General features: G+C 42.2%; 2 protein-coding genes across 2 annotated transcripts in view; both read left to right on the forward strand.

Moving 5' to 3' along the window:
* Positions 1–2,634: 2,634 nt before the first annotated feature.
* Positions 2,635–14,529, forward strand: ube2v2 (ubiquitin-conjugating enzyme E2 variant 2). Its single transcript, XM_052022944.1, has 4 exons — positions 2,635–2,759; positions 9,778–9,917; positions 11,639–11,764; positions 13,324–14,529. Exons 1-4 carry the CDS (start codon positions 2,744–2,746, stop codon positions 13,468–13,470), a joined length of 429 nt encoding a protein of 142 aa, XP_051878904.1. The 5' UTR covers positions 2,635–2,743; the 3' UTR covers positions 13,471–14,529.
* Positions 14,530–18,024: 3,495 nt separating this feature from the next.
* The window catches only part of LOC127574004 (chloride channel protein A-like), a 67,544-nt gene continuing 62,379 nt past the window's right edge, over positions 18,025–23,189 (forward strand). Inside the window, exon 1 of the mRNA XM_052022597.1 lies at positions 18,025–18,268. Within this exon, the coding sequence (XP_051878557.1) occupies positions 18,039–18,268 (230 nt within the window). The 5' untranslated portion in view covers positions 18,025–18,038. The remainder of the gene's footprint in view (positions 18,269–23,189) is intronic.

Genomic DNA, 23,189 nt, shown 5'->3' on the forward strand with positions numbered 1-23,189 from the left:
GGTTTAATTTGGAGCCTATGTTTTATATTCCTCCTTTGATTTCTGAATACCCACTACTTCTCTGGAATTGGAATACCAGTGAACCTTTAGTTAAGATGATATCTGGAAATGGCTTCATTTGCCAAACTTGCATATTTGGTGAAGTTTAAAGTGGAGAGACAATGGATAAACAATAACCTTGCACTATTTGGTCAGGCGAAAGTCTTACAACAGGGAGAATTCAATATTTAATGTGCCACAATGTAAGTTCAGATAAGTTATCCATAATAATAATTGAATTAGAAATTCCAAATAGAGTATTAAAGTGACTGATTCAAAACAAAAATAGAAAATTATCAGTAGATAATTGGATTATGAGTCAGTTACCACACAGGTTGGTTGAAAATGTAACCTTCAAACCTGGCACGAAACTCAAGGTCTACCAGGCAGCAGTGATCCCTACTCTCCCATACAATTCTAAGAGACTTCTGCCAACGAGCACTTTGAGGCACTGGAAAGATATTGCCAATGCTGTCTCTAAAATCCTCTGAAAGGATAAGTGATTTGTTGTTGGTGTTATCAGGAACAGTATTTCTACCACTTAGGCCCTAATTACATGCAATTGGCTTCATGGGACAGGATGTGCCTGACACCAGTCTCCTGAAATGGCTGCTCTTCCATGCTTTGTCGAGGGAAGAGATTAATAGTTACACAAGAAAAGATTCCAGGATGTCCTCAAAACTACTTTAAGGAAAATGTAACATCCTCACTGACTCCTTGGTAATTCCTGGCCTATGACTGCCCAAAGTGAAGAAGAATAATTCAGGATGACACTGAATACATGCATTGAGAGCGCGCACAGAAGATCTGTGAAATTGGTATGGGAGGTGGTTTGCTCTATTCACCCATCATTTTTCCAAGCTGTCAGGCATCTACTGCCTCATTCATTGGAGTCTGTGGTTCCCACATTGGCCTTATTAGCCTCCATCTCTGCGCGCCCCCCCCCCACCCCCCCCCCCCATACCATCAACAGCACCGATCCAGAAAACCACCAGAGTGCAAGCAGAGTTCCTCCAGCATCATTGTGTTTTTCATCCAGATTCCAGCATCTGCAGACCTCTGTTTCTCAGAGTAGAAGCAAGTCATCCTCAATCCCAAGGAGCTGCCTAAGGACAAGACAACAGTTACTGCATTCCAAAAAAAAATGATTCTGTTTTCCTTTCTACAGTTATTGCCTGGCCAGGTGAGCATCTTGTATCAGATTTTCAGCATGTATAGCAAATGAACTTGGAGGCACAGTGCACTTTGAACATGACAGTACTAGATCTCAAGAACATACTGACTGGTGAGATGGGTAGATAGGTGGCAGATAAAATTAGACACCTGAGGAACATGAAATCTTACATTTTGGTGGGAAGAATGTGAAGAGGTGATATTAACCAGAGGGCACAATTCTAAAAGGAGGAGCAATCTGGGGCTTTATGGGGGTGGTTTGTTGAAAGCGGTAGAGCATGTTGTGAAAGTGGTTAAAATAGCATATGGGCTTTATGAGAAAATACTAGAGCCGGAAGGGCCTGTTACCACGCTGTAAGTAAAATTTACAAGAGCGAGGAAGTAGTAACAAACCTCTATAAAACACCAGATTAGCTACAACTGGAATATTGTGTCCAGTTCTGGGTGCTACATTTTTGGGGAAAATCAAAAGGCTTTAGAGAGGGTGAAGAAATTTACTAAAATTATTCCAAGGGTGAGAAATTTTGGTAGTGTGGATAGACTTGAAAGTTGAGGTTGTCTCTGAGAGAAAAAAGGTTACAAGGAGATCGTCTTAAAGCTGAGGTCATGAAGAATACAGGCAGAGTGAATGGAGACAACTGTTCCCACTAGAGAGGGGTCAAAAACTAGGGGGCACAGAAAAATGATGATTGGGAAATCAAGCAAAGTAACACGAGGAGAGTTTAGCACGATGAGTGGCAAGGGACTGGGATGCACTGAAAGGGGAAGCAGATCCAATTCGAGCATTCCTAGGGGAGTTGGATGAATAACGGGATTTGTAGTGCTCCAGGGAGAGGGCCGGAGACGGGCTAGCTGAATTGCGCTTATTAGGACTTGACAGAATGGCGTCCTTCGTGCTGCACCTTTTCTGTGACTTTTGTGAACATCGATAGTGTGCTTATATTCATTCATTGGGTGTGTGACTGGCTGGTCGGGCCTTCATTTATTGCTCATCTCCGGTTGCTACGAGGCAGCGTGAGCCGCCGCAAACCATGTGGTGAGAGTCCCCCTGGCTCACGGCGCTGCTGGGCAGGAAACTGGGATTTAATCCAATTAAAATAAAGAGGTACGTGCGGTCAGCGTATTTCAGGGAGCGGCCCGTGACTAAAAGCTGGAGGAACGAGTGGAAACTTGGTAAGGCTGCACCTACCGCAGCCGCACAGGAGCGGGGCCGGGCCGGTGGGCAACCTACCGCGCATGCGCGCACCCCAACCCAAAGCCGGGCGGCGGGTAACCAGCTGCGCATGCGCGCACTCCACAAGCCCCCCCAACCCAAAGCCGGGCGGCGGGTAAACAGCCGCGCATGCGCACATCCCACAAGCCCGCCCCCCCCAACCCGAAGGCGGCGCGCGCAGGCTTCCGACCCCGGAGCGACATTCGCAGTGCGCAGGCGCCCAACCCTCTCGTCGCGCGCACGGGCGGTAGTGCGCGCGCTGGTCACGTGAGGGCGGCGGCGGCGGCGGCGCCGGGTTTTCCTCAGGCTCCGATAAAGATGTCAGGCTGCCAAGGTGCGAGGGTAACGCGCGGTCCGGGGTGTATGCTGAGCCGGGCTTTACTTCTGAGTGGCTCGGCTCGGCTCGGCTCGGTTCGGTTCAGCTCAGCTTCCCCTTGCTGTTGCTTTGCCCGGCTTGGCTCGGCTCGGCCCGGCCCAGCCCGGCACGGCACGGCACGGGGCGGGGGAAGGGTAGCCCGACAGCCGAGCCGCAGCTGCGGCCAACAATTCAGGTGCTGGCCGCAGAGAGGTGGAGGAGTGGGGCTGCCGGTGGCACGATGCTGGCTTGAGGCGCTCCGTGTAGTCCGGTGGAAGTTTGGAGGCCTTGACCTTACTTGGTGATGGGTTCATCGGTGAAAATGTGCGGGCCGGAGTTGGGGGCCGGGTTCCCTGTTGCCGCTGTTTGCATTTAGTACGCCAGCCTATGTCTGTAATGTTTAGTTTTTAACCTTGGCGAGAGACACTGCTTTCCTGCCTGCCTTTAAGCAATAACGAAAAACGCTTTCCGTTCTATTGCGTGTTGTAGATCTTGTTTTATTGGTGACCGGTTTTACTGCAAAATACTAAAGTTCCATATTTGTTGCGATGTATGCAATAATTTGCAAATACATCTGTGTCAACGCGGAAGTAACTATATTTAGTAACCCAAGCCTGTTTTGCGGAACTTTAACATTTATAGAAAATGCGAGTTTCTTTAAAGAATATTTGTCGTTTATAATTCAATGTGGCTCGTACAAGTAGTTGCAAGCGTTCTGGGGTTTATGCTGGACATAACGTTGGGGATTCACAAAATTATGAAATTCAGTTGCTTTATGTATGCATTTTGATAGACATCCTTTTACAGAGAAGTTTTTTGTTTGTAATAATGAGGGTAGTTTTATAGCAACACCTCTTCAATGTAACATCTGATTCAGTTTTCCTGTACCCTGTTCCAGTAAAGTCTTTCTTATGGTAACGGTGAGAGGTAGGCAAGTTAATAAGAACTTAAATTAAGCATCAAAATTGGTTTTTAGAGAGAATTGAAGAGTGGGTAAGTTCTACTGAAATTGTCATGACCCTGTTTAGACCCCACTTTGAGTATCGTTTTGGCTGGCAAATTATAAAAGAAATAGTGGCAACCATTGCTGTGTGGCCTTTTGGCGTCTTGAATGTCTTTTCCTCTATCAAGGAGGAGGGATTATGAAGAAACTGTCTAAAATTTGGCTGTGTTCCAACTTGTTACCATTCTTCATCCACTATATGGTGACTTACAAGTTGTGAAACTAACCAAAAAGTCTACCACACACCCAATCCCAGGGCAATCTGAAATTGTACAAGGACGTCATTGCACTCACCTTCCCAATCCACCATGCTGCAGTGCTACACCTTGCCTCCAACAAATTTCATGTTGAAGTGGATTTTCAGGACAACCTACATAAAGAAATGCCAAGGTTGTAAATTTAAGCCTCACTTAAAGCATTCATGGTTTTGGTGGTAGTTTCAGGTGTCATTGAGTGACCCCAAACTGGACACTCACTTGAGATGTTTCATTTCTTTTAAGGTGATACAGTAATGCAGCAAGTAGAATTGCTACCTCACAGTACCATGGATTTAATCCTGTCTCTGTGTTGTTTGGATGTTCTCCCTGTAACTGCATGGGTTTCCTCCAGGTGCTCTCTCATTCCAAAAGATGTGGGTCGGTAGGTTAATTAGCAACTGTAAATTGCCCCTAGTGTGTAGGTGAGTGGTAAAGTCTGGGGGGAGTTGATGAGAATATGGGGAGAATAAAAATTGGTATTAATATAGGATTAGTGTAAATGGATGGTTGGTGGTTGGCATGGACTAGGTGGACCAAGGGACCTGTTTTCATGCTGTATAGCTCTGACTCTAATATGTAATCAAATTTTCTTCCAGTGACTGGAACACGATAATAGCAAAAATAGGCCTTCCGGCCCCTCAAACCTGCGAAATGTGATCATGACTGATTTGTCTAGGCCTCAACTCTTCTATGCCAGTTCCCCATAGTCCTCAATTTCCCTGATATTTTTCAAAAAATGTATTTGCCTCCTAGTGATCTAGTCTCCACAGCCAAACAGAAGAGTTCTGGAGATTCACCATTCTGAGAAGAAATTCCAGCGCACCACAATTTTAAGTGGCCATCCAACTTATTGTTCCTTTGCTTGAGACTCTCTCACTAATGGAAACATCTCAACATCTATCCTCTCATGCTCCTTTAGGGTCATATGTTTAAGTAAGATCACCCTTATTCTTCTAAATTCAAGAATACAGATCTAACAGTTTTAGCTGTTTGTGATTGGATTGGGCACAGGGACAATCCCAAAGTTCCATTGCTGTCAAGTATTTTTTGCTGTGCAAAGGAAAGAATCTCTTCTGTTTGATTAATCTGTTAGTGTTGCCAAATTGCTGCTGTCCTTGGAGCTGTACCTTTTTTAGGTTAGAAGAGATTTGGGAATGAAGGATAAGCTAATGTTTCTTTATTTCTTTTAATACTGAATATCTAAAAGACTTCACAGACATTGTATTGGACATTAAGAAATCATGACGGAAAAGATTAAGTGGAAAGAAAATGTCAAACGTCTTTACAATACACATGCACATTGAGAAAATTAAGTATTAAAAGGTTCTCAAGGGTTAATATGAAGCTGTTTTTAAAAAAAAATCTTCTAATTATAGAACAGATTTTGGTGCCTTGAGCATAGAAATCATGAGTATTCTATGATGTCCATACTGAATTCTATAACATTTCGGGTCATGATGAATGTGTTAACTTGGGGATTGAAGAAAGATTAAGCCAACCTTGTGTTCTCTGAAGCAGAGGGAATCATATTCAGAGTTGTACAGCACAGAAATAGGCCCTTTAGCCCACCAAATCATGCCGACCTATTCACCCATTTTCACTAATCCCATTTGCCTGCATCAGGTCTGTGTCCTTCTATGCCTTGCCTATAATTGTCTAAATGTCTCCTAAATGTAGTGAAGGCAGAGTCTTCCAGATATCTACCATTCTTTAAAAAGAAGAAAATCCTTTCTCCTTTATAACTCCTTTCATCTTAAATCTATGCCCTATTGCTTTTGGTAGGGTAGGTAGGCAGAATCTTTTTCCCCATGTCTCTCTTACAATTTTATATATCTCTTGTGTCACTCCTCAACCTCTTTCACTCCAGGGAAAACAAACCCAGCCTATCCAATCTCTCCCCATAACTAGAGTCCTCTAATCCAGGCAACATCCTGGTGAATCTCCTTTGCACACTCTTCAGTGCAACCACTTCCTTCATATAGTGTGATGATCAGAACTACACACAGTTCTCCATGTGCAGCCTGTATAGTTTTATAAAGTTGTAACATAATGTCCCAAGTTTTATATTCTGTTCTGTATGCTGCCTTCACCACCCTATCCACCCGTGTTGCTACTTTCGGGGAACTATGGACTTGAACCCCAAGATATCTGTTCATCAACATTCCTCAGCATGCTATCATTTACATTAATGTCAGCTCCTATTTGACTTCCCAGAATGCATCACCTCTCATTTGGGATTAAATTCCATCTGCCAGTTCTCTGTCCAACTTTCCATCTGATTGATATCTTGCTGTAGCCTTGGGCAACCTTCCTTGCTGAGCACACCACCACCAACAACAACTTGTTTCATTTGCAGACTAACCAAACCTACATCCAAGTTAATCTGTACTACAAACAACAAAGATCCCAGCACCAATCCTTGCTCACAACACTGGTTGCAGATTTCCAATCGGAAAGGCATCCTTCCACATCTACCTTGCCTCCTATCACCAAGCCAGTTTTGGATCCAATTAGCCGGCTCACCTTGGATCCCATGTGCCATAGTCTACCATGTAGGACTTTAACAAATGGCTTACTAAAATCCGTATCGACATGGTTACCACCCTGCCTTTATCAATCTTCATAATTACCACCTCAGTAAGCTCAGTCAAATTAGTGAAGCAGGTATTCCCCTGCATAAAGCCATGCTGACTATCCCTGATTAGCGACTACCTTTCCAAATGTACAGAAATCCTATCCTTTGGGACTTTGTCTAATAATTTCCCCTACCACTGACATAAGGCATACCAGCCCGTAGTTGCCTGGCTTTTCTCTGCTGCCCTTAAAGGAACAATATTAGCTGTCCCCTAGTCTTCTGGCACCTCACCTGTGGCTAACAAAGATGCAGACATCTCCATCAGAGCCTCAGTTATCTCTTCCCTTGCTTCCCATTACAACCTGGGATCGATCTCATCTGGCCATGGGAACTTGGCAATCTTTATGCATCCCATGACGTCTAACAACACTTCCTCCTCAACACTGACCTGCTTCAGATTATCCACATACCCCTACCCTGAACTCGCCATCTTTTATATCCTTCTCCTTAATGAATACAAATGAGAAGTATTCACTTAAAAACTAGGCTCCATACACAGATTACCCCTTTGGTCCCTAAGGGGACCCACTTTTCCCGTAGCTACCCTCTTGCTTCTGATGTAGAATGTTTTGGGATTCTCCTTAATCATTCTTGCCAAAGATATTTCATGGCCTCATTTTACCTTTCTAATTTCTTTAAATTCTCTTCTACACACTCTATTCCTCAAGAATTGCTTGATCCCAGTTGCCTCTACCTGCCATATGTTTTTCTTTCTTGATCAAGCCTTCAATGTCATCCAAGGTCCCATAATCTTGCCATCTTTGCCTTTCACCCTTTCTGGAACATGCTGGCCCTGAACTCCTAACTCTTTTAAAAGGCCCTTGCTTGTCAGCTGTCTCTTTACCCACAAGCATCTGTTCTCAATTTACTTTCACCAGGGCCTCTCTTACATGATTGAAATCAGTCTTCCCTCAATTCAAGTCCTTAACATGAGGACCAACCTTAGTTCCTGCTATTACTACCTTGAAACTAGCAGAACTATGGTCACTGTCCCCAAAGTGTTCTCCCACTGACACTTCCACCACCTGCCCATTTTCATTTCCTAAGGTAAGGTCGAGTACTGCTCTTTCTAGATATTGTCACAAACTTTCTTAACAAACTTTGTAAACAAATTCTTCACCATTTAAGCCCCTTGCACTAAGATAATCTTGGTCAGTGTTTGGAAAGGTAAAATCTCCCAGTACTGTAATCCTACTGCTCTTGCACCTTTCTGTGATTTGCTTACTTCTCTGTTCCTCTAATTCCTGCTGACTATTGAGAGGCCTATAGTATAACCCCAGAAAAGTGATCACTCCTCTCTTCGCAAGTTTTACTCTTATGGCCTCACAGGACAATCCCTCCAGGATATCCTCCCGAAGTACTGCTGTTATGTTCTCCATAATTAGTTGTGCATCTCTCCTTTTCTGCATTTCCCTCTGTCATGTCTATAACCAGAACAATAAGCTGCCAGTCCTGCTCTTCACTCAACCATGTTCACTCAATCATCATTGTAACCAGTGATTGCAATAACATAATTCCAAATGCTGGTCCATTTAAGCTTATCTGATTTACCTATGAGGCTCCTTGCATTAAAGTAAATGTAGTTGAGCCTACCAGCCCACTGTGCTCCCTAACCTGTCTCTGTCTGCTCTGCCTACTGGACGACTATGATTTATCCACTACATTTTTTTTCCTCATCTGCTGCAATGCTACTCAGTTTCCCAAACCCCTGCCAAATTAGTTTAAACCCAGCTTTGTAGCATAAACAAATGTTCCTGCAAGAATAATGGTCCCCCTTCACTTTGTGTAATGTGTACTTCTTGTACAGGTCCTACCTACCGCAGAAGTGATCCCAATGATCCAAGTATCTAAAGCGCTCCCTTGTGCACCAGCTCTTTAGCCACACATTCATGTGTCCAATGCTCCTATTTCTACTCTCACTGGCATGTGGTACAGGGATTAATCCTGAATTATGGCCCTAGACGTTCTGCTTTTTAACCTTCTGCCTAGCTCCCTAAACCTCATCCCTCTTTCTACCATGTCGTTAGTACCTTTTGTGTTTCCCTAATTAGTAGTGCAACTCCTCCCTTTTCTGCATTCCCCTTTGTCACAACTGAAATTTCTATAATCTGAAACGTTAAATTCCCAATCCTGCCATTCACTCAGCCATGTTTCTGTGATTCTAATAACATCAGATGCTGATCCATGCTCTAAGCTATAGAACCTTTGTTAGTACCTCCTGGCTGTTCTTGTTCTCCTTTTTACCTGATCTGAGACATCCTTGATCCTGGCACTGGGGAGGCAACATACAATTCTGGAGTCTCGCTCTCAACCACAGTGCCTGTTGGTTCCCTTCATTACTTGCCTAGAGCTAATTGTGGTGCCACAACCTCAGCAGTTGCTGCAGCCTTCCTCTGAGGCCAGCTTCCCCAACATTTTCCAAAGTGGTATACATGTTTGAGAGGGGAATGACCACAGGGAACTCCTGCTCTACCAGTTTGCACTTGCTGCCCTTTCTGGTAGTCACCCATCTTTTTGTATCTGAAGTGTGACCCACTCACTAAGTATACTATCTATAACATTTTCTGCATTCCAGATGCTTCCTAGCGATTTGGAACTATCCTGATCTCCCACATCTTGCGTGGAAAGTATCACTGCCCTAGCTTCCATATCCTTTATCCCCAGTTCTTTCCATTAAGAAAGAGAAGAAAGAAGACTTTTGCCTGGTCACTGAGTATCCATTGTTATCAAATAAATTTTGTCTCTGAGCCAAATGAAAGATTGGAACAGGTGATCTGAAGATGGGTTTTAAAGCATAGCTTGGAATAGAAGAGGCTAAGGGAGAGAATTCCAAGCTTTGGTAGGTAGTAGAAACATCATTGCAAGAATCTGGGATTATGAAATCCATTCTGAAATTATTTTTGTAGATGGTTGATAACTTTTATATTTAAAGACAGCTGAAAACATTGCAAAATTTGCGTAAGTTTCTTAAGGAATTGTATATTCTGTTACATTTGAAAGAACACATATATTTAAAGAAATAAGTCATTCTGACCTCAACCTTTTTCATGCATTATTGGAAGTCTTGAAGTTGGCTTAACAACTAACTTTTATGTTGGACAGTTCCTCGTAATTTTTGTTTGCTGGAAGAGCTTGAAGAAGGCCAAAAAGGAGTAGGTGATGGGACAGTGAGCTGGGGCCTCGAGGATGATGAAGATATGACACTCACACGATGGACAGGAATGATTATTGGGCCACCCAGGGTCAGTAAATAACTAACGTAAAAATACTATTTTCTTTTTTTTTGTGCTAAATCTTGGAGATACTTTTCCCTGCTTTCCCATTAGGGTTAATTTGCACCAATAGTGACGTGAACAGTACTAAAGGGACTCTTTCAAAGTATCTGAGAAGTCCAGAACATGGTTGTTGTGCTCAGTTGTTGGGTTGCCCTCATCTTGAGGTGCCCCAGAAGGTTGTATGTTCTCAGCCTTGGTATGTTTGACTCGGTATTCTTTAATGGGGATAGTATGTGTTTGTCCTTGACTTTAATCCCACAGTTTTTGTTAACGTAGTCTTAGCGGTGGAGGCTGGTGTTTAAAGATTATGCACACTGAATTGTTCTGAAAGTGCAGCGCAGTGGCACATTGTCGAACTGCTTCCTCGCATCTCCAGTGACCCAAGCAATCCTGATCTCAGGTGCTGTCTGTATGGAATTTACATATCTTCTCCCTGAGGCAGCGTGGGTTTTCTTCAGGTGCTCCAGTTTCCTTTCACATTCCAGAGACGTATGGATATGTACATTAACTGGCCATTATAAATTGCCCCTAGTGTGTACTGTATAGGTGAGTGTTCATTTGTGGGGAGTTAATGGGAATGGGCCAAGAATAGGGTAGGATTAGTGTAATTAAATGCTAGATGGTTGTGGACCTAGTGGGCTGAAGTGATTGTTTTTGTGCTGTATGACTCTGACATAGTTAACTGCAAGTGTGTGTAGCTGATAACCCTTGATCCAGCTTGAAACTCTGATTAGCCACTGAACACCAGTAAGTGTGTTTTAAATTGCTCCAGTCTGTGAAGCCATTAGTTATGTAGATGGAATATTTACAAAGTTTGCAATCCCGAAAAGAGAGCCTGAAGAAATAGTGGACTAAAACTGGTGTTACCGAGTAATCTACTAGCTATATGTAGTGGAATTACCATATGACACATTTGGATATCTTACTCAAAGCAGCATAGTTTTAATTTGATAGTCCCTCAACTGCCACTGCTTTAGCAGGCAGGCACGGTAGTGTAGCGGTTAGCGTAACGCTATTACAGCGCCAGCGACCCGGGTTCAATTCTGGCTGCTGTCTGTAAGGAGTATGTTCTCCCCGTGTCTGCGTGGATTTCCTCCAAGTGCTCCGGTTTCCTCCCACATTCCAAAGATGTACAGGTGAGAAAATTGTGGGCATGCTATGTCGGCACTGGAAGCGTGGCGACACTTGCAAGTTGCCCCCAGAGCACTCTATGCAATAGATGCATTTCACTGTGTGTTTTGGTGTACATGTGACTAATAAAGATATCTTATTTTATCTTGTCTTAGCTGAGGGCAGGAATCTTCTCCAATTACAGTTGATTACCCATCAGTGGAATAGTAATCTACAGCAGGCGAATATTACTGAGGTGGTGCTTCTGGATGAGAAGCAATGATTCAGTGGGTGGGTGAATTACAAAATAAAGGAAAGATTAGGTGAGGTCTTTGGTCCAGTGCTGCTGCTCCTATGAGTGTTGTTCAGGTTTATCTGAAAAAGAGAAGTTGGCGGAGGTGCTGTGAATGGCTAAGATTGAAACTTGTTTCTGAACAAATTAAAAACCTAACATTTCTTTATGCTGATAGAATGCCGGACTGGGGGTGATTGCTGAGATGCAATTCATAATTCAAAATTCAACATTTGGTGTTGCTGCTTTGGCATTTATTTTACAGTTTCTAATGTTTTTATTTCAGACTTGCTTTGAAAACAGAATATACAGCCTGAAAATAGAGTGTGGAAGTAAATATCCAGAGGTAGCTCCAACTGTTAGATTTGTAACAAAAATAAATATGAATGGAATCAATAATTCCAATGGAATGGTGAGTGACCTAATACCTAATCTTTGTTTAATGTTATGTTGGAACTATAAGATCTTTGTAACTCAGCCTGTTAATATCTAGTCATCAGGGACCATCTGGAAGGTTTCCTTACTTCCTTCTCAACTGTGTCTTGTTTAATGTTGGCACATTATTGTTGTCTAAAAACATTGATAGGTGATCAGCATGTGTGCTTTTTCCATAAATAGTTTGAAAATGAGCTGTTAAGGATGTATAAGAAAGGTAAGGATGACTTGCTACAATTTTTTCCCCTATTAATATGGGGAAATTCTATGGATTACAATTTCCTGGGAATGAAGAGTCAGTCAGCTAACTATGCTTTAACTTTGAGTAGGACCTTCAGATTGTAAGTTCCACGAAAAAGCTTTGAGTCAGTTGAGCTCTACAGCATGCGAAAAACCTTTAAAATATTAATTTAAAAAATGCAATTGTTTATTATTTTGAAACTTAAATGCAAAAAAAACTAAATACATTAAAATTAACTCAATTTTTAAAAAAATCTGGTGACCTGAAACTGGTCCCTTTTTTCTTCTCTTCATTCCAAATGTTTGGGGGGTCACGGAAATTAACATATTTCCCAGCTGCCAAGCTGTGGAATGTTGCTGCTCTCTTGGACTCCATGAAGAGTTCAGTGTTAAAGCAAGGTTTGACGAATATGTAAGTGGAAAATATGAGCAAAAGCATTTAATCAAGTGGAATGGCAGAGCTAAGATCCACTTTGACACTCAGAACATTGAAGAGTACAGCACAGAAACAGACCCTTCAGCCCACTATGTCTGTACTGAACATAATGCCAATTTAAAATAATCCCATCTGCCTGCATATGGTCTATATCCTTCTATTCCCTGGCTGTTCATGTGCCTGTTTAAATACCTCCTAAATGTTGCTATCTTATTTCCTTCCACCACTTCCCCTGGCAGTGTGTTCCAAGCACCTACTACCTCTATTTTTTTTAAATTGCCTCATTTCCTGATATTGAATAATTTGTTTTTACCTTGCCCCACATAAATGCACATCGTCGCATGTAAACATGAACACATACACAAGTTGTGTGTCCACACATGACTGCATGGTGAGCCTAATATCATAAAAAATTCTCCTCTTCGCCAAACACCAGCCACCCACTCCTCATTAATAATTTGGCCAAGCTTTTCATCAACCCTCCTAACTTTCTTATTTGCTTTGGTGTCAGATTTGTTCATGCTTCTGTGAAATTTTTGCAATGTAACTACTTTAACTAATGTGCAGTTTCACTTGACCTTTAATAATGTCAATTTAAGAAACCCTAGTAAGTTCGAGTCTAATCTATTTTTGTGTACTCTGCACAGTATGTGTACTTTTCATCTCTGCACTACCATTGATCCAGCCAATGAGATCTGGCTAATTTTCATAGTCTAGATTTGTGAATTCCCTGGCAATTGTAAAGGTTGATTTATTTTCCACAATCTCTGGGTTATTGTACCTTTTTATATTGCACTCTTGGTTTAGTTGGATGTCAAAAACTGTGTGCATTTTATTTGACTTCTACTATTTTCTTGTAGGTGGATTCACGTAGCATACCAGTTCTATCAAAGTGGCAAAATTCCTATAGTATTAAGGCTGTACTTCAAGACCTACGGCGTATGATGACGTGCAAAGAGAATGTGAAGATTTCACAGCCCCCTGAAGGACAAACTTACAGCAATTAATTATAATTGATCCAAAATCACTCTTCGAAACCTCACTTCTTGCTATCAATTTTCCACAATAATAACTATCCACAAAAATAGATCTAGATATCTGTAAGTCTTGAAATGTATGCCCACAGTGATGTTCCAAGCAAGATAAATTCAGAAGTGGGGCAGAGTAGCTTTATTACTCTCATCAAGTCAATGATATTGGTGATACAAAAGCAACTTAGAATCTATACATTTACATTGATGGGGCAGAGATAAAAATGAGTGAAACCAAGTCATTTATTGCTTGATCATAGATGTTATGCAAGATAATTGGTTAATAAAGGCAGTAGTTGGTGTATATAATAGCATGTTCTGGAACTTCTCGATGAAAGAGAGCTGTATTACAATTTAGGTTGTCATGTATGTTATGCAAACAAAGCTCAAGAATTGTTGAAAGTTTTTGCTCATTATTTTGCTGCTGTTTAATTGTAATGTCAGTGTGTTGAGGATTGTTTTAATATTTGTATTTATGGAAATTACTTTCTGATAAGCAGCTCAGTGTATCAAGTATATTGCATTTGTTTACAGTATGGTTCTGCCACAACATGCATTCGAAATTGCGAGAAGAGTATCGGTGTATAGTTAGGACTTGCTAAGATTAAAGTTAGTATTGAAGATGTGAATAAGATGCAGTGAGATTTTATTTCCTTCTGTGGATTGGGTAATTGTTTGACCAAATGTTTTAAAGTTAGTGGCAACATAATTCGGATAGTTACAGTTTCAGAACACTTTATTGGTGTCATGTTGGGGGGGGGGGGGAGGAGAGGGAATAAAACTAATCAACTTTTTTTTAAAAATATTGTTCCCAGAGGGACAAATTGTCTGATTAGCTAAAAAAAAACTAGGCTGAGTTTTCCTTGAATCCTGTAAAGTAATACATTTCTCAGACTAAAAGCTGCTAATGATCTTGTCAAAAGAAAATCGGGTAATATTGTCTGAAGTTTACTTTCTTGTGAGGCTTTCCATTGAAGTTTATGACAAAACTTAAAGTGGCTGCATTCATTTAATAAATAGTAAAATTTAAAAGAGTGCTAACTGTCTTTACAGTCCTTGGCAACTTTTTTAAAATGGTGATTTACATAACTGGCAGGAAATGCTTTTTCTACTATTTCTTCTCTTGCTACACTGGCAATTCTCAGTGAAATTGGCAATTACGAAGTAGAGACTGAAATTGCAGCCTGCCATCATACAGCATTTTAAGAATTGAATACTTACTGCCTGCTGCCCACTGGGCTTAGAACTGGAATTAACTTGGAAAGTATTTCAAAGTTCTTCTGTGACCTCATTAAGGGATCTGCTTTTGGGGCCTCACCTATTCACAAGCTTTATTAATGGTGGGATAAACAGTTACACAGACAACTATTCTGATGACATATGTATAGAGACACAGGATTTAGAGTGAATGGAAGCATAACATTGTGAATGTCTTTAGACCTAAAAATGATATTTTCAGTGTGCTCTCCAAATGGTGAAAAGCTAGAAACTGGGACTTTTTTTAAAACAAAAGTCCATGATATTTAAATAAACAAAAAACAGGTTATTTTCAGGTACCCTTGTTCTCAGAGAACTGGAATGCAACAATGCAAAGCCCTTGTCATACCATGCCTTTAGTTACACAAAACTGTTCTCAACTCAACTATAGGAGGGAAAAATTAAATAGAAATGGATCATATGGCCACTCAAGCCTCCTGTGCCATTCAGTAAGATAATCTTTGACCCCTCCCCATGTTAAAACAATGTCTTGATTATATTCAACAACTGGACTTTGAGAGAATGAAGATAAACTGGATTAGCATTTCAAAAAGTTCACAGCCCTCAAGTGAAAGTAATTTTCCATGTCTTGGTCATAAATGTCCAATCCCTTGAGACTATGCTACCCAACTGAGTGCCCATAATCTTCTGTATTTCCATGAGATTGCTCCCTATTCTGAATTCCAGAGAATATGGTCTAATAAAAGAGCAGTACAGTACAAGAACAGACCCTTCAGCCCACAATGTCTAGGCTGAGCACAATGCCCAATTAACTTAAATCTCTTCTGTCTGAACATGATCCATATCCCTGCATTTTCATATTTCTAACAGTCTCTTAAATGCCATTATCGTATTTGCTTCCAGTACTACCTCTGGCAGCAGGTTCCAGGCACCTATCACACTTGTTAAGAAAAAAGCCTTGCCCTGTATCTCTACTTAAAACTTTCTCCCTTTCACCTTAGATGCATATCCTCCAGTACTTGATTCTGTCTATCCTATCTATGCCTCTCATAATTTTATGTGCTTCTATCAGGTCTCCCATCAGCCTCTGATGCTTTGGAGAATACAACTCAAGTTTATTCAACCTCTCCTTATAGCTCATACCTTTTAATCCAGGCAGCATCCTGGAAACCTCTTATGCACTCTTTCCAAAGCTTCCACATCCTTCCCATAATGGGGCAATCAGAATTGCTCACAATACTCTACAAGTGTGACCTAACCAAAGTTTTGTATAGCTGCATCACGACTTCCTTACACTTATACTCAATGCTCTGACCAATGAGGGCAAGCATGCCGTACACCACCTTTACCATCTCATCTACTTGCATAGCCACTTTCGGGAAGCAATGGACTTGGACCCCAAGATCATACTCAATTCCTCCTGATTGTGCAACCCTTATTTCAGTATTCTTTCTAATAAATACTGGAAGCTGCTGCTGCACCAGTTGTATGATAAATTATTTCCTAGAATGTGGAGACCAAAATGCATGTTACTGTTAAGTGTCATCTAAAAGCCTTTGCTCCTTGCTGTAATACTGTGACCCCTTTGAACTAAATGTTCATTTTAGTTCCTAATAGTTTGGTGTAATGTGTTGGCCGCCTGTGTTTCATGTGCAAGAACATATAATGCTTCTGAACACCAAAGACTAATCATTTTCTGTACAACCTCACATTTTCCCCAAATATGAGCAGCAACTTACCCCTTCATTTAATGTCTCTATTTTCAGACTTTGTTTTCCCTCACAGGTTACCTTGCAACACTTCAATAACAGCCAACCTACAAGTGAACAAGTAAATCTTACTATTCTGTCCTTTAACCAATAAAATGAGCATGCTAATGTTATCAGCACCTTACTTGAGCCCTTGTGTGTACCAACCTTGCAACGAACATCCACCCACAAAAATGGTGAATAAAACTGACAAACAGCAAGTTGCCAACCCTGATTTAGAATTATGAAAAAACACCCAAAACCAACCAAACATTTAAAAAAAAGAAAAATCAAATTAAAGCAGCTCTGCACACAAAACAAACTGACTACTGTTCATCTCAGTGAACTGAATGGATTGCCAGTGCCAGGTTCAAACAGACCAATTCCCTCTTTCCATAGGACAGATCCCTCTGCACTCTGATGGAAACCCACACCATTCTTTGAACCTTAAAGGCTTAATTTGCCTTGGAGGGAGTGATCTTGGAATTACCAAAATGGTACATGGACTCCAGGAGTTAAATTAGAAAATGAGAACACCAGAGCAAGGAATAACTGTCCTGGAATTTAGATTAGGATGTGATTTAATCAAAGATTTCAAGGTATTATGTAGAATTGATAGAAACTATCTCTTCTTGTTGGGGAACACAGAACAAAATAGTTTAAAAATTAGAGCCAAGACTTTTCAAGACAAGTGACATTTCTTGATGCAAAGGATTGTCAAAGTTTGAAACCTTTCAGCAAGTGGCAATTTATGCTGGGCAAATTGTTATTTTAAAATCTGGTCAATTTTTTTTTAAATAGAATTTTGCAATTCAGAGGTGTTAAGAGATATGTAGTTAAGGTCACAGTTTGGCCAAGATCTCACTGATGGATCGGGGTCAAATCACTGATGTTCCTAAGGGCAGTATGGCAGTGCTGCAGTGTCACAGCCCCAGGGTCCCAGCTTTGACCCTGATCTCAGGTGTTGATTGTGTGGAGCTTGCAATATTCTCCCAACAACGTGGATTTCTCTGAGGTAGTCTGGTTTCATTACACATTCCCAAAGATGTTCTGGTAGGTTATTTGGCTGCTGTAAATTACTGCTTAGTCTAGGTAAGTGGCAAAAGAGTCAAAGGGGAGTTGATAAGCATATGAGGGAGAATAAATTGCAGGTATGCATGTAAATCAGAGGTGTGGATCTGATGGGATTGCTCTGCTGGGATCTGGCATTGCCTGATGAGCTAAAAGCACCTTCTGTCTCTATTGTAGACAAACTACCAGAGATTGGTTGCAATCATTAGTTTACTACACAATATCATGTAACCTATATGTGATCCTCTTTCACCTAGCAATTTCTATGTTATTAGGAAAGCTGTGCCTCTGTTGACTCATATCTGCTGACAAAACTAGAAAAAGCAGGTTCATGGAAGCTCTCACCAGATGGCTCTATTCATTACAGGAATCAACCAAAGTCTAGTTCCAACATCATTTTCTCTTTATATGGTGAGCACTGAGAATTCTTCAATGCTTTAGACAGTATTGCACCTGTTTTGAATTTTTGAAGCTGGATGCAGAGACTCTGAAAGCTACTGGAGCTAAATGACTTCTCTGTTCAAGCCTACCAAGAAATGGAGGGACTCTGAGGAAGATCCCTTGATCAGACCTGTGATAGGTAAACTGAATGTTCAGAGAAGAAATGCTGGGGCTGATTTGATTAGAGTTAAGTACACACAGAAGGATCGAGAGAGGCTGGCATCACATGAGAGTCTGGATTATTTGCCTTCTCACAGTGAAGTTTATAGAAAATGGCTGAGAGAAATGCCTTACAGGTAATGAAGACAATTTCTAACCATTATTTGTTTTTCCTTTCAGAGTTAAGAAATTACTGTAAGCATATTAAAAAGGAATCAATTCAAGGGTTATCTCTGGTTTTGGCTACTTAGACAAGGAGCACAAAAACAGCCAGCACTTTTACATTCAACTTTAAAACTATGAATAATATACGCAGTGTATGTGTGTCATGTACAGATATTGACTGTGGATGAGTCTGGTCTCAGATGGGATTTCCATCATGATTGAACAGCCCATAAATATTTCCTGCATAATCTTGCATGAAGAAAGGGTACCTCAGTCAGCGGTCTGGTGGTACTTGGTGTCCATGGAATTGTATCCCAGCAGAAGTGAATATGAGAGAAAGTAAGCTGAAAGTGAGAATAGGAGCAACTCTTTTTCCGGAGACTTAATTTTATTCAGAATATAATCACTTAAGTTCATATGTTTAGCCTAAAAATAATATGGGATTGCAGTTTGTAATCAGTTAGTCCCAGTGGGCAAGATTTTCCATTCATTATTTGGCGCCTTTCAAAGTTTGACAAAACTGAACTATGAGATTTGTTGGGCATTGGCACAGAAGTTTTATATGCAGCTGCCGAAGACAGTGTGTGGGAGGTGGAGGGATTGGTGAGTGCCTTGGAACTGATATGCCATCATAGGTCGGTTTGCCATCATATCTGTTAGTGTTACAATTAAGCTATCAGCATATAAATATAGACAATCATTTTTTAAGATAATTTTGCTTTTTGTTGGATACAAAACCTGTACAGAATTAGTATTGTTTCCTGGCTGATGATAGCAGCAACATTATCTAATAACATACACAACTAGTTGTCTTTCAAATTACTGAATCAGTTGCATTGTATATTCTAGTTGGTTTTTAGTTGTAAGTATTAAAATTATTGAGAAACAAAGGACTGCGGATGCTGGAATCTTGAGGAAAAAACAACAAGATACTAAAAGAACTCAGCAGGCCAGGCAGCATCTGTGGGGAAAAACAGACGATCAACGTTTCGGGTCAGGACCCTTCTTCAGGACTGGAGGTAGCAAAATGGAAAGCCCATTATGGGGGGGGGGGAACAGAGCAGTCATAGGTGAACAAAAGAGGGGAGATGGGGTGGGCACAAGGTGGTGATAGGTAGATGCAGGTAAGAGATAGTAAGATAGTGATAGGCAGATGAAGGAGAGGAGGGGAGAGCAGATCCACTGGGAGAAGGGTCAAAGGTATAGAGGCAGGCACCCCATGGGGGGAGGAGAGGAGAGGGGAAAAAAGAAATAGGCAAGGGGAGAAAAGAAAAGAGGCATGGTGGGTGGGATGGGGGTTGGTTTACTTAAAGTAGGAGAATTCAATGTTCATGCCATTAGGCTGTAAGGTGTGAAGACGAAAAATGAGGTGAATGAGGCCGACGACTGACATATCAGTAATGGAGTGGGAGGGGTAGTTGAAGTGACTGGCAATGGGGAGATGCAGATCGCTGTTACGGACGGAGCAAAGGTGTTCTACAAAATGGTCACCTAGTTTGCGTTTGATCTCACCAATGTAGAGGAGGCCACACTTGGAGCACTGAATGCAGTAGATGACATTTGCCAGTCACTTCAACTCCTCCTCCCACTCTATCACTGATATGTCAGTCCTCGGCCGCCTCCACTGCTAGGAGAATTCCAAGCGCAAACTGGAGGAACAGCACCTCATTCGCAATCTTGGGACCTTACAACCTAACGGCATGAACATCGAGTTCTCGCACTTTAAGAAAAACACCTACACCCTCCACAGCCACCATGCCTCCTTTTCTTTCCTTCCCTAGCCTATCTCTTTTTTCTCCTCGCCTATTCTTTTTTTTTCTTCTCCCGTCCCCCCATGAGGCGCCTGCCTCCTTACCTTTGACCCATTCCCCCAGTGGATCTGCACTCCCCTCCTCCCCCACACCTGCCTATCAATATCTCTTACCTGCATCTACCTATCACCATCTTGTGCCCATCCCATCTCCCCTCTTTTGTCCACCTATCACTGCTCTGCTTTTCCCTCCGATATATTGGGCTTCCCCTTTTCCTATCTTCAGTCCTGAAGAAGGGTCCTGACCCGAAATGTTGACCGTCTGTTTTTCTCCACGGATGTTGCCTGGCCTGCTGAGTTCTTTTAGTATCTTGTTGTTTTTTCATATTAAAATTACTGCTTCTTTCCATCTATTGATGACTATTTCCACTTGTCTGTGGTCAAGAAATGATGGGAGTCTGAAGGCAGACATGGTGGAAGCAATTAGAACATAGAACAGCACAGTATAGTAACAGGCCCTTTGGCCCACAATGTCTGTCAGTTGCCGGGAGAAGCAGACATGATGGTGCAGGAGTGACAAACTAGCCATCTTACTGCAGCTGCAGGGAACACCCCTTACTCCACAAGCAGAGTTGTAAAAGAACTTACCTTACAGATTCAGCCCCTTGCCTCATTTCACCTGCAAGCTGACTATTGTTAAAATAGAATTATTGTTAACATGAAGGCACATAGTCTCATTAAAATATTTCAATAGCCAAACAGCCTCCTGTGAGTAGATCACTCCTCTGGCCTTCATTCTGCCTTCTGGCAGGTTGGGATGCAGTTCAAGATTTTTCAAATTTCAGCCTTTGATCCAACCCCAAACCAACTGTTTTGAGGAGTTAAAATTCAGCCCCTGGTGTCTGTGAGACCTGAAGGGCAGCTGTCTGTATTGCAGGATCATTTGCTGTCTAATATATCAGGGAGGTTCCAACTTCCAGGTCAGTATTTCAATGTACTATTGCCTTACAACTCTTAGACAGCTTTCCCACCATACTGGAGGCAATCTATGCTTAAAAAACACTAAAAAATATTTGATGTTGAGCTAGAGATATTCTGTAAGTTGCAAATTGTTACAAATGGCATGTGACGTGCTGTGCCACTGTTAGCCTCATGTGTTGGCCAATTGTGAGATTTATGCTGTAAGTACACACTTTTTAATTTCAAAAATAAACTTTATTCATAATTTTAAAAAATATACAAAGGAAGAAAACAGTGCAAAATACAAAAGCTTAACATTCATGGCTGTTACATTCAGCAGTGTAAAATTTAAAGAGAAAAAAAACACGTACATAGCACCATTGCCACATCATGTGGCTCCCTGAGGTGATACCCCTCTCATTGTTCAAGGGACTTCCCTACTCAACTCAGCCCTTCCATGTGCAGTAGTGGAAGGAGCCTAGACTGTGGTCCTTCTCCATAGAGCCTTTGCATTAGCTGCACCAAGCTTCAGTGTGTCACTCAGCACATACTCTTGCAGCCTGGACTGTGCCAGTTTGCAGCATTCCCTTACAGACATCTCGCTGTGCTGGAAGAGCAACAAATTTCGGGCAGACCAAAGGGCATCTTTCACCAAGTTGATGACTTTCCAGCAGTACTTGATGTCTGTGTCAGTGTGTGTCCCCAGAAACAGCCTGTAGATCCGTTATGCAGCTGCTGGGGGTGAACGGGGACACGGACCCTTGCATCCGTCTCCACAACCTCTTTGCAAATCCACAGTCTGCAAAGAGGTGGGTGACCATTTCCTTCTCACCTCCCCCCCCGCCCCACAGCCTTCCCGAGGGCAGCATGCATTGGGGGTGATGTGTCGTCTGTAGAGGAAGAGTCTGACCATGAGGGCACTTCTCACCACCAGCCAAGCCAGGTCTTGGTGCTTGTTGGACAGATATGGTGATAAGGCATTCTGCCGTTTGGTTTGGACCATTTGCTCAGGGAACAAACCCACAGAATCCATAGTGTCCCTGTCCCGCAGTGTCTGCAGTACATTCTGCACTGACCACTGTCTGATGGACGTAGTCAAAGGTGTTTGCTTGGAAGAAATCTTCTGCAAAAGGCAGGTAATGCAGCAACGTCCAGTAACTGGGACATTGTGCGGTAGAGGAGCTAGACCTATCTTTCGCAACACTGGGGACAGGTAGAACCTCAGCACATAGTGACACTTGGTGCCCACGTACTTTGAGTCCACACACCACCTGATACAGCCACACATGAAGGTGGTCATCAGGATGAGGGCAACAGTGGATACACTTTTGCACCCATTCTCAGGGGACATACTGCGTGACAGGGACATACTTCATCTTGGACCCCCAGGTAAACTGGAAGATGTCCTGGGTGATACCGAGGCAGAGGAGCAAGCCATACCTGTGCTGAGTACAGCAGCCCTGAGAGCACATCACACCTGATGACTAAGTTCTTCCCAGTTATTAACAAAGAATGCCATTTCCACAGACCCAATTTTTGTTTGACCTTCCCAATCCGCTCCAGCCAATTCTTGTTACATGCCTCAGCCCCTCCGAACCAGATCCCCAGCACCTTCAGGTAGTCAGGCCTGACGGTGAAGGGGACATTGGATCGGTCAGGCCAGTTATTGAAGAGCATGGCCTCGCTCTTCCTGCAGTTGATTCTGGCCCCCGATGCCAACTCAAACTGGTCGCAGATGCTGATCAATCTACGAACTGACCGTGGGTCTGAGCAGAAGACGGTGACGTTATCCATGTACAGAAAAGTTTTGACTTGTGTGCCTCCACTGCCTGGCGACTTCACCCCTCTTATGCTCTCGTCCTTCCTGATGGATTCGGCAAAGTGTTCTATGCAGCACACAAGTAAGACAGGGGAGAGTGATCAACCCTGCCTGACACCAGACTTGATGGGGAAACTATCTGTCTCCCACCCATTGATTTGGACTGCACTATGGAGATCAGTGTAGAGCAGTTCAATCCAATTTCTGACTCCCTCCCCAAAACCCATTTTGGAGAGCACATCCAGCATGTAAGTGTACAATATCATGTTGAAGGCCTTCTCCTGGTCCAAGCTGACCAGGCAGGCATCTGCCCTTCTGTCCTGCACGTGGGCAATGGTATCTCTGAGCAGTGCAAGGCTGTCAG

This window comes from Pristis pectinata, chromosome 9 (genome assembly GCF_009764475.1).
Source record: "Pristis pectinata isolate sPriPec2 chromosome 9, sPriPec2.1.pri, whole genome shotgun sequence".
Classification (NCBI taxonomy): domain Eukaryota; kingdom Metazoa; phylum Chordata; class Chondrichthyes; order Rhinopristiformes; family Pristidae; genus Pristis; species Pristis pectinata.

What these genes read in the sequence shown, in the direction of transcription:
- ube2v2 (XM_052022944.1), top strand. An exon ending in TGATTATTGGGCCACCCAGG is followed by an intron (nt 9,918 to 11,638) that starts GTCAGTAAATAA and finishes TTTTTATTTCAG; the next exon opens with ACTTGCTTTGAAAACAGAAT. An exon ending in TCAATAATTCCAATGGAATG is followed by an intron (nt 11,765 to 13,323) that starts GTGAGTGACCTA and finishes ATTTTCTTGTAG; the next exon opens with GTGGATTCACGTAGCATACC.